At 36.9% G+C, this 12212-nt stretch overlaps 1 protein-coding gene across 1 annotated transcript in view; it reads left to right on the top strand.

The window, feature by feature from the left end:
• ROBO2 (roundabout guidance receptor 2) overlaps positions 1 to 12212 on the top strand; it is an 861802-nt gene that overhangs the window by 815051 nt on the left and 34539 nt on the right. Inside the window, exons 21-23 of the mRNA XM_032448447.1 lie at positions 1925 to 2206; positions 4893 to 5049; positions 10804 to 11064. Coding sequence (XP_032304338.1) covers positions 1925 to 2206; positions 4893 to 5049; positions 10804 to 11064 — 700 coding nt within the window. The remainder of the gene's footprint in view (positions 1 to 1924; positions 2207 to 4892; positions 5050 to 10803; positions 11065 to 12212) is intronic.

Below are 12212 nucleotides of genomic sequence, written 5' to 3'. Positions count from 1 at the left end.
CAGGTATGTAATATAATTTAGATATTTAAAATAGATGATTGTTCCCATGTTGTTGTTTCTTGTTGTTTGCAAAAAAAAATGTACCAGTACATCCAACTTTAATCTTTCTTCCTGTAATCTATTTGCTGAACACTTGGTATTGCCATATAATATTGGTAAATGGTATTACATTGTTACTCTGAGACTGCAGATGCTAGGCTTCACATTAAAATATTCACATGCATGCAGTAGAAAATAATTCTCTGATGTAACTTCTCAACCTAGGGGAAAAAAATAAACAACAGTGGGAAGAAGCTTTACTCTCATATCTCACTGGCAGAAAAATTCTGAGACAATAAGAGACCAATTGTATTCTGTTCATCCTATTCAGTTACACAGCACCTGTGTCCGAGACAGAAATGGACTCTAAATCCTTCTCTCTTCTCTTTGAGGGTTGCCAGACACTAGATCAGTCTGCCCAGGGCCCCAGCCAACCTGACTTTGAATGCCTTCAGAGACAGTGCATCCACAGTTTCTCTGGGCAGCCTGTTCCAGTGCCTCACCACCCTCTGAGTGAAAACTTTCTTCCTAACAACTAGCCTAAATCTCCTCTCTTTCAGTTAAAGCTCTTGTCCTATCACTAACAGATCACATAAAAAAAATCTGTACCCCTCCTACCTGTAAGCTCAATTCAAGACTGGAAGACTGCAGTGAGGTTCTCAGAGCCTTTTCCAAGCTAAATAAGCCCAACTCCATCAACTTTTCTTTTCAGGAGAGGTGCTCCAGCCCTCTGGTCATCTTCATGGTCCTTCTATGGATCCACTCCAACAATTCCACATCCTTTCTGTACTGGAAGCCCCAGGCCTGGACACAGTACTCAAGCTGGAGTCTCACAAAGGGGAAGGAGACAATCCTCTCCCTCTCCCTGCTGGACATCTCTTTTTTAATGCAGCCTAGGATAGAGCTGGTCTTTCAGGATGCAAGTGTATGATGCTGCCCCATGTCCAGTTTTTCATTCAGCAGGACTCCCAAGTCCTTCTCATCAGGGCAGCTCTCAAAGAATATTTCTTCTCTCAGTCTGTACTCATATCTGGGATTGCCTCAACTCAAGTGCAACACTTTGCACTTGGCCTTGTTAAACTTCATTATATTCTCATGTACCTGCTTTTTGTGTGTGTCTTGGTGACATCTCTCCCTACCATTTTGTCAACTGCACCACTCAGCTTCAGAATCTAAATAAATTGTAAAAAGTATCAGCATTTGAAATATTGACCTCTGTAACAGCCAGCGGGGAGTTATCTGCCAAGCTATGGTTCACCTTGAGACATCATGCCAGTCATCATTAGATTCTTCACACTTCAGTAATCTCAACTTCCAACTCCAGTATGCCACCAGCAAATATCACTGCAGCCTTTAGTGAGGAGAGTGACTGCCAGTGTAACTGATTAAATGTACAAATTGCAGTATTTGATAGGATTCAAAAGATGTGGGAAAGTCAACAGATATTAGGTAAATATGTTGTACTGTTTTTCTGGTAAGTGTAGTGGAGTATTTGAAAAGTTGTACTCCATTATCAAGAATGCTTTGCTATCTTAAGAGTCTTATCACTGAAATCCCTGACACAGAATGAACAACTGAAAACATTCTTCAGTAGAGAAATATTCCAAACTTAACTTTCACAGTTGAAAATGTGGGGAAAAAAAAAAAAAAAAAAAAAAAAAAGATGGTTTCAGGCAGTGAGACGTGAAGGACAAGTGGTAGGCCTGTCACAGATGCTGATAGTTTGGCCATGGTTGTATATCATCTTCCCTTCGTTGGCTCATGGACCTGTCTCAGCTGAAATGCAAACGTGCAAAATGACACATTTATTTTTCATCTTAAGCCTTGATACTTTCAGTCTTCCTGTGCATCAATGATTTGTTTCATTCCCCTATCCTGACCACAGATGTGTTGCCACCAGTGCCAGGACAAGGAGATAAAACTGCTACAATGCTTTCTGATGGAGCCATTTACAGCAGCATTGATTTCACGACAAAAACTAGTTACAACAGTTCCAGCCAAATAACACAAGCTACACCATATGCCACCACCCAGATACTGCATTCCAACAGCATCCATGAGTTGGCAGTCGACTTACCTGATCCTCAGTGGAAAACCTCGATTCAGCAAAAAAATGACCTGATGGGATTTGGCTACTCTCTCCCAGACCAAGGCAAAGGCAACAATGGTAATTACAGCTCATATTTTCCAGCACTGTAGTGTATCATTTAATCATGAATTAGGAAAAAAATATATATATATAGTGTATGAGATGTTCATATTTACCAGAACTAATGCTTATGTACCTTGCATGCATACTGAACCTCACACAGACACAAAATATATTGTTTTGTGCTTTTAGTGCTGCGATAGTCATCAATCCATCTGCCTTCCATTAGGCTAGGGAAGGCATACATTAAAAATAAATTAAAACTTGCGGTCCCACCACATCTGCTCTTGACTTGCTAACTGCATGTGTTGCATGTGCTTGTGCTGTCAACTAATCACACAATGCCACTGTGACCTTTGCCCTTTAACCCTTAGCCTTGCTTTACATCCCTGACTACCGCGTGGCTGAGGGATTGGCTAATAGATTGCCACACAACCAGTCACAGGATTTCAGCACCACCAGCTCCCACAACAGCTCCGAAAGGAGTGGCAGCCTCTCAGGTTGGTTTCACAGCTGTGGGTGGGTGAGGGACGGAGGGGTGTTTATCAGCAGCTCGACAGGGAGGCAAACTTCCCATAGGCACTATGCAGGTAAGTATGAGCGTGCCCACCTACTGGGATGCCAATAAAAGATATCCCATCGGCCTCCACTAAAAAAATTATAATAATAATTAAAAAAACCCATAGAATTGTCTCTTGCAAAACTTGCTTGAAAGTAATTGGAGAATCCTCCCAACCATTGTGCCCCAAACTTGCCAGCACAGTTTCAAACTTTACCTTGTCGTGTTCTTTCCCTGATAGTGCAGTTTATATTATAGTTATATTTCCGCACTTTCTTTAGTTTATAAGCACACCCACAATTAACTTCTTGACAGAGGTTAATATTTTTGTTGATTTATTAACAGGTTCCCCACTTCCATGAGCTGTTTCTAAGTGTTGTATTTCAATCAGGAAGCTCAGAAATAAAAGTAGACCCTGGAAGATGACTGAGGCTGCAAAAAATGCACCAATTCTGCATACAAACAGAATGCAAAATTTGTGTGTGTGCTGCATGTTATATTGGAAACATGACACATTTTTACTGGATGAAAATGATTGTAGTACATGTGATTGTATATTGTATTTAAATACACTTTTTTCCTTATTTTTTTAATTTTGCTTACTTATTGCTTTTGTTTCATATGAGGGCTGCTCTGAAAGTTTTTTCTCCTATTTTATTATGTTGGCTGACAACATCAGAGGTGGGTGTTGGTGATATGGCAGTAGAGGCTGAACCTTCCACTAATATTCCACTATGTTTTGTTGCCATATAACAGATGGCAACAGAGGGGCAGTCTGGCAAAATAGCATCTGACACGGGAGAGTGTATGAAGCAAAGGTGTGTCATTGAATTCCTCATTGTGGAGAAAATGGCACCCTTTACATTTATCAATGCTTTCTGAATGTTTACAGAGACCAAACAATGGACATTAGCACTGTGTGGTGGAGGATGGTGCATTCCAGGTGTTGCTGACAGCAATGTGAAAAACAAGCCACATTTCATACAGCCATGCACAGCTGTCACACTGTGAAATGGAGAGTATTTCAATCAGCCCATCCATGTAAATCTGTTAATGGTGGTGACTATATTCAAAACAGCTGTGAAATTTTTCTAGCAAGTAGTGTTATTGTGTATCTGTTGTAGTTTCTGTGGAAATAAATTGGAGGCATTACTTTCAGAGCAACCTATGTACAATTGTCTTTTTTTTTTTTTTTTTTTTAAGACAAAAATTGAAAAGACAGCTATTATAATTAACCAAAATATAAGTAAGCTGGCAAGACTTCAATTTCAAGTACTTACTCTACCCGTAGCCTTTAAATTTCTACTATAAGATGGAGCAATTGTAGCAGTAACAGATCAACTCTAGAAATAGCTTTTTTGTGACAATTTAAATGACTATTTCAAACTGTATGTTTAAATTAGAAACCTATAAACATTGGCCCATAATTTAGATAGACAAACTTATTTGCAAATCTTGAGTCCTCATGGGTCATTAGAGGTCTATATCAGTAAGAGAACATGTTGTTCAGAATGGCACAAAGGTACTTGAATACTGTGAAACAGGTTGTTCCAAAATACTGCAGAAGACTTACTGATATTTAAAACAATGAAACTTGATAAATTTCTATCTGCAAAATGCAGTTCTTTTTGTTTTGGCTACATACATGTCATTCGAGCTGAAAAAAAATAAGCCTAATGACAGTATTTTTAGACTGTGTCCTTAAGGTCTGTGTCTTCCATAGAATGAGACTATGAAAAACAGTGTTATAAGCACACCAGATTCCGACATTTCAAGGAATTTGCAATGATCTATTATACTTCTATCCATCAGTGAATGCAAGAAATCATAAAGTAGACATGAATAAATCAGAAAATGCATTCCTGAGCCAAAAAGATATGTCTTTCCTTGGTTGTGCACTACTGTGGTGCAAATATATGGAGTTCAAATTTTAAAGATAAACTAACTATTCCGAATATTTTTTCATTATTATTTTTAGCCTTGCAAAAGCATTAGGATGTTGATGCTGAGTCTGCTAAGACATAAATACATCTTCTGTTTTGGGGCATGCCATCTGGAATCAGAATTCTATAAGAAAAAAATTAAAAATACCTACATTTTTCACATTATATTTCAAAAAATATGTTTTTCTTTTTGGATTTGCAGGTGGCAAAGGAGGGAAAAAGAAGAAAAGCAAAAATACTGCCAAGCCTCAGAAAAATAATGGTTCAAACTGGGCCAGTGTTCCCCTCCCACCCCCTCCTGTGCAGCCTCTTCCAGGCACAGAGCTGGAACACTACGGGGTGGATCAACAAGAAGCAGGGTAATTTTTTTTCTTTTTCTCTTGAAGAAAAGAGTGTAATTTGTGGAGATAAGGCTTCTGGGTTTTTGTTTTGTTTTGTTTTTTTCCAAACTATAATGTTATTCTATTTCATTTTAAAAAAAGAGAGCGTCTTATCCTATAGACTTACTGAAAGCTATGGAGGAGGACTGTATGACTAGCTTCTCATGATAGTGAATGAAGACAGAAATAAAAGTTACTTTGTTTCATCATCATGTAGGGTTTCTCTGCTTACTCAAGCCAAGAATTTATCTCACTTCACATTTAGCCTAATGAAATTTGTTGGGCTGCTTTAGATTATGGGACATGGTGAGTAAGGATTACATAATATGGCTCTTGTATTTTTTCACTGGTTTGATATCTATTTTCTGTTGTCTGATGCCAATTGTATTAATTTTAGAAGATCAACCAGTTGGTAGTAATCGTCTCATCGGCTTTTAGAAGAAATTTCACAGTTGAGGAAGATATGTCATTTGTAGGTATTTTTTTAATTTAAAGAACTCTTGAGACTCTGGAGCCTTTCACTTGTCTTTGAATACCTTAAACTTGCTCCCAAGGACAAAAAAATTAGAGAAAAAGCACTAAGAGGAAAGAAATATTTCCTACACAGAGTGCAATTATGGAATACTTTTTATGAAGTGAAATCATACAAAATACTAGATTATTAAACTATGGAGGAAAATCAGAACATGTAAAAAATAGTTTATTGTGATCAACTCTGTTGGTGCCTATGGGAAACACTGCAATTCCTTCTGCGACAAATCTGCCTGTTGTAATAAATGGAATAATCAATATTTCCTAATGATGAAGAGTATGTTTAAAAAATTGTTTTAGTAGTTTCACTGAATAAAAATATTTCAAGTGCTATCTCTTTTGTAAGAACTTCTATGATGAAAATCAGAAGATTTAAATGCTAATTTTTTACTTTTAAAATGAGGGGTAACTAACTGTATGTCAGTGAAGTTCCTTTTAAAATGAAGGCTATATTAGCGGTAGAATTCCAAAGTAAATGTCAAGGAAAATGAGCAGACTTACTGGTTGTACATATTATTTGAAATATCAAGATAAAAAGTGCATATAAACATTTTTTTTCTGTATTGTGTTATAAAAATAAAATCAAATAAATTCAATATGGTTTAGCTACACAACATTTGTAATTATCTATTTATGTCCTTAAAACACATGTTGAGCCATTTCATTAAAATAATTAAGCTATAGAAGGTGAACAACTTAGATTTTCTTCAAGGACAATGAAATAGGATAAAAGGTAAATGGAAATACCATCCAGCGAAATCCCTTGTGACACAGAGCTTCACTTCTCAATGGCATAAAGTATCTGTTATCTAGCCAGAAGGAATTATATTGGTCACCAAGACAACACTTTGTATTTAAGGATAAGGTAATCACCACTCTTGCAGGTTTCTATCAATTCAGTTTTTCCCCTCTTTATCTTTTAAAATTACTCTTTATGTGTTGTTTTTTGTTTGCTTGTTTGTTTTTTGTTGTTTGTTTTTAATGGTATCTCACTAAGAGTGATTATAATAAGATCTTCTAATGTGCATTTTACCAGTCAAAGACATCTACAGAACCAAAGATTAGACTTACAGTGTCAGTCTTGAGCCACAGTAATTTGCAAAAAGCTTCTCTGAACCCAGTGAAGCTGTAATGCTTGTACTTCATGACCTACCCAATACTAATGGCCATTCTGTATTCAGAGGGTTGATCTTGTTTCTGTGGATTTCAACATGCTAAATGGAAGTAATTATAGACTACATTCGTTATGTTTCCATTGTGTTTCCATTAATGTAAAAAAATGCTTTTCTTTTTAATTGTTTAAACTGTTTTCTTCTCCTTTGATATATACTATGTATGAGAAGTTCACTGTGTTTTAACTCCAGAATTAATTTTATGCAAACATACATATATTGTGAATTACATTTAAAAACTGAATTTCTAGTCAGAAAAACAGAAAACTTTAATAAAGTTCTCACAATGTGATATGAAAAGTGAACATTTAGAGAAATAAAATAAGGAATCTGGAATGTAAATACTCATTTTTTTGTGTACCTCTTCCTATGATTCTGGAATTCAAGTGTGAGTTCTATTGGCATGAGTGTCCCAATAAAAGTAAAGAATTTCAACACCTTATTTTATTTATTAGAAATTAACATTAGTGTCTTTCTGGATAATAAATTACAAGAAACAATCTGCAATAGCAATGACAGAAAAATGATCGCTTCACTTAAACATAAAAGGAAGAAAAAAAAAACCTCCTGAATCTCTCTACTGTCTTTTCCCCAGAAGAATCAAGGTCTATATTCACCCCATTTTTTTCCATAAACTTCAACAAACATAACAAAAGATGTACATGCAAATCCAAGTGGCCATTGTATGCAACATTGTAGATTTGTGAATATACTGAGATCCAGTTTAACATGTGAAGAAAATCTGTTAGTTAGTGTCATTTCCGTAGCAAAGTCATTCCTGGAAATTTTCCCCCCCCCCCTTTTTTTTTTTTGGCCTTCTACAAACTCTCTGCTTGTTCCTTGCCTTTCCACTTGCATATACTTCACAGTCTTTGAAATTTCATTTAATCAAACATTCCTTTTTTCCTCCCCTTTTTATAGAGAAGATGTTTTTGCTTGGTTTTATCTTATACACTTGACCATAATAAAATGCTTATTTATCATTCTTCACCATCTAATTGTATTTTTCACCAGTAATATTCATGATCTTAAGCCAACCACAGTTGTGATTGGTTATTTTTATTTCCTACTATTGCTTACAACTTGAAATAGAGTATTAGCTTCTGGAGGTTAATGTAGGTGAAAATAAAATAACTATCTTTAGAAACGTATCTGTGGAGAATAAGTATAGATGCTAATACATTTTATATGGAGAAAAAAAAAAAAAAAAAAAAAGCATTGATGTGACCAATATTCACTATGCTAGTTCCAGAAGTTTAAATAATTGTATAATTTATATGAGATGTAGCCACAATGTCATCTTTTAGGCGTGCTTGCTTTTTCTTTCAGATTTATTTTTGGTAAATTGAATGCTAGGGTTGATGACTTTTGAGACATGTTACATTATAAAGATACCTGAAATTCTGAATTTCAGTGTCCTGAACTTCAGGCTTAGGCTACTTTCTATTTCAAAGAAAACCTAGTTGAAGATACTGTACTTGCGCAGAATCTTTTTGTTAAGAAACTGACTGTCAAGCTGAACATCTGGGGATTTGAAACAAGCAAGGTCAAAAGGCAAGTGCCTCCGAAGCTCATTTATGCACTACTGTAAAGTCGCTAAGGAATCTCTTTCAGCCCTGTCCCTTCTAAGGAAGATTCTATTACACTTAAGCACGAGGTTGAAAGACAGTAACAGAGATGTTGTACTGCAGATTTTTAACAGCATGAGTTAGGATGGTCTCTTCACCTTCAGGTGTCAATGTCATGAGTGAATATTGGAAGGAAAAACAAATTTAAGCTATTAATATGCTATCTCCTAAGGAATTGGATGCACATTACATAATATTTTCTTAAAACTGTTGTGAAAATGGATATTCAATCATCCAGTAGCTCCTAAGACCTAGTGTTAAGGCACAGCATTCATTTGTCCCACTGTACACATACATATTTCTGTATATCTGAACATGGTTACAGCTAAATATAAATTTAAATTATATTAGCTTTAATTACAAGCTACATCTTTCACTGACTTTCAGCTGTTTAAGTCTGATTTTTAGCTGTCCTGAATCTGTAATTTTAAATACGGCCTGCAGACTTTTGAATAATGGAAAGGGCATTTAGTTAATTTTAGAAATCTTCATTTTTTGCTTAAACTAAATCTTTTGTTCATTATATGAGTAATAAAACTTCTCTGTCTAAGTGTTCCCAGCCTTTTTGAAACCCAGCTCCTCACATGAGAAAACTGATAATTCCTACAAAATAAGGAACCTTAAAGGAGCACTTTAAAATTACTTCAAGAAATTAACTGTATAACTCAATGCATTGTTTGCAGTATTGAGACCAAAAGGTGTACCCTGACTGAAGTCCTTGAAGGTGGAAAGTGACTTAGATGATGCTTGGGAATGGCCTTCAGAGTATGAGATGATTTGACAGTGAAGGAGCTGTGAGAGCTTTTTGTGGTCTAATTGTTTTTTCAAAAGAGTTGTCTATCCTGAGGTATCTGGTAATACACTGGGAGTTAAGACACTCAAGGGATTGCAGACTGGCTAGATGTGCTGAGAACAGACAGTGCTGAGATTTGAGTTCTGTTAGCAGAACTGTGCTTCTGCTGAGCACAAGTCATGTTTGGATTAGGGCATTGCTCTGGGGAAGCAGTGTTTAAAGTATAAGAACAGGCAATAGTGCCTACATGTTTTGCTTCATGATGGTGTCTCTAAGGGTCAGGATCCTGGAATGGTACAATAATACAACCCTGATCTGAAAGGTTCATGATGAAGCCAGAGACAGAAAAGGACTGAATCTCTGGCAAAGCTTACATAAGAATATAAAACATCTGTTTCCTGATCATATATAGCTTCATCTCTTACACCTTGGGTGAATGATCAAGAATAGAACCAGAAAAATGTAATGCCTATTAGAACATATATATATATATATGTGAGAAGAGATTAATTTGTTGTTGAAGAGTATTGGTGGCTGTTAACCTTTTAATGTACTTTGGAGAGCTGTGTTAGAAGCATTCAGAAATTTAGCACTGTCTAGGTAAGTCCCAGTAAAGTTTGGTTAGGAGGTGGGGTGCTGGCAGATCTGTCAACTTGTGTACTAATTGTATCTTATCATTGGTGCTGTTGCATAGCATATGCCTAGGGCAAGTGCTACATGAATGTATTACACGTCATGTTAGATACGTATATAGTATGTAGAAAGACCAAAACTTGTGTGGAAAGTGTTGCTTTTTATAGAAGCTACAAACTGAAAACAAATAGTAAATTTGCTGGCAAATAAATGGGGGTGGCTGTAAGGAAGTACATTGGTACAGATCATTGAGATCTTCCAGTACTTGAAAGGAGCTTAGAAGCAGGAAGGGACAGACATTTTACGCAGGTAGATAGTGATAGGACAACAGAGAGTTGGATTTAAACTGAAAGAGGAGAGGTTTGTGTTAGATATTAAGAAGAAATTCTTCACTCAGAGAAAGGTAAGGCACTGTCACAAGCTGCCCAAAGAAGCTGTGGATGACCCATCCCTGAACATGTTCAAGGCCAGGCTTGGTGGATTCCTGGTCAGCTTGGTCTGGTAGGTGGCTACCCTGCTCACAGCAGGCAGTTATAACTAAATGGTCTTTGAAGTCTCTTCCAATCCAAGCGGTTCTATGATTCTGTGATACAGCTACGTAAGGCTCACTCTGTTTTTAAAAAATGCTCCTATTTTCATGTCTAAGTCAATCTTCAGTATGTTTTCCTAGGTTAATGATCAAGGAAATAAGTTCATTTTTGTAGCTGATTGTGGAGGAATGCTATCACCATCAACAAATGTGATTATGGATCTGTAATTATTTTTGTTGCACATCTTACTCAAGTTGCTTAGTAGTTGTGGGAAAAATTAAGCAGTCACTCAGGAGAACTGAAGCAAGTATGACTCTATTTTCAATAAAAGTTATATCTCACACTGTGTGTGAGAAATCAAACTGTAGCAATAACCTTGTATACTTGCTGCTGTACTTCAGAACTGAGATTTAACATATACTAAGTGTACTTGGTTTGTATTTTAGATATGACAGTGATGGTTGGTGTCCACCCTTGCCTGTTCAGACCTACCTCCATCAGGGCATGGAGGATGAGCTTGAAGAAGATGACGATCGTGTTCCCACACCTCCCGTGCGAGGAGTAGCTTCATCACCTGCAATCTCCTTTGGGCAACAATCAACTGCAACCCTCACGCCTTCTCCACGAGAGGAGATGCAGCCAATGCTTCAAGCCCACCTCGATGAATTAACCAGAGCATACCAGTTTGATATAGCAAAGCAGGCATGGTAAATGTTTGAAGGGGGCATTTGTAGTCTGGGAAATGAAAACACAATATTAATCTCTTCCTGAGTGATAAAAATATCAATTCTGTTTAACAACATTCTGCTAATGTTTCCAAAACTGTAATGTGGAAGAGGAAATATCAAATCTGTATCTGTAGTGCAAAGGTCATAAACATTGAAATATGCTTTTAAAATCATAATAATTAACTAAAAAGACCAAAAAAAAAAAAAAAAAAGATATACTTCTGGAGTTTTGCTTATACTGAATAGTTATCACCCACCTACTGACAACTTGTATGCCATACACAACGTTCTCAGGCTAGCAGAAGATGTGATTTTTATAGAATTTTCAGAAATATTGAATGACTAAAGCTCTGATTAAAAATAATGCTAATTACTTGGAATAGCACTGTAGCAGCTTTTAATCTTTATCACATTGAATGATGCATTTGTATAACTGGCTGTATTTTGAAACACCAGGACAATTTCTGATTTGTAGAGAAAACCCAGAAAAGACTTGAAGGAAGTTAGAATTTACAGAGCGTATCTTGCATTTCAGAGTGCTTTATGCCTATTTAAAAGAAGTGCAAGCAAATACCACAGTAACATTTCCCCTGTAAAACAAACAGAAGCAATTTCTTTGGGGACTGAAAGGGGAACTTGTCATCTGCACCAGAAGGGGATTCAGTGAAGGTCAGTTGCTTTCTGGATGTTCCCTAAGTGGCAGCTGTCCTTTAGAAACTTTTATATCCAGGCAAAGCTTGAGACTCTCAGAGGACAGAAGTGAAGCTAGTTACTGAATGGCATGCTGCCAGAGGGGAAGCAGCTTTCCATACCGGTAAATAAAGCCGCAAAGTTATTCAGCTTGAGCTACCATAAATAGACCAGGCAGGTAGGCAAGCCATGCCAAATCAAAGCCAGCTGTTTTCCCTGGTCTCTGTCGAAGCCTGAAGGCTGCAAACTATGCTCCATCAACAGGGCGCTTTGGTCCCCCCAGAATGCCATGCTGCCAAACATGGAGCCCAGCCTGCTGTGGGACAGACACAAATCCCAGGCAGCAGCTAAACTGGGCCTGCTGAAGGTGGCTGGCTTCCCAGATACACGTCTTGTCTGCACAGGCAATGCTACTGCATTTTGCAGCTGTTATGCTT

The sequence above is a fragment of the Coturnix japonica genome, chromosome 1, assembly GCF_001577835.2.
Source record: "Coturnix japonica isolate 7356 chromosome 1, Coturnix japonica 2.1, whole genome shotgun sequence".
NCBI lineage: Eukaryota > Metazoa > Chordata > Aves > Galliformes > Phasianidae > Coturnix > Coturnix japonica.
This window is presented reverse-complemented; position numbering and strand designations above follow the sequence as displayed.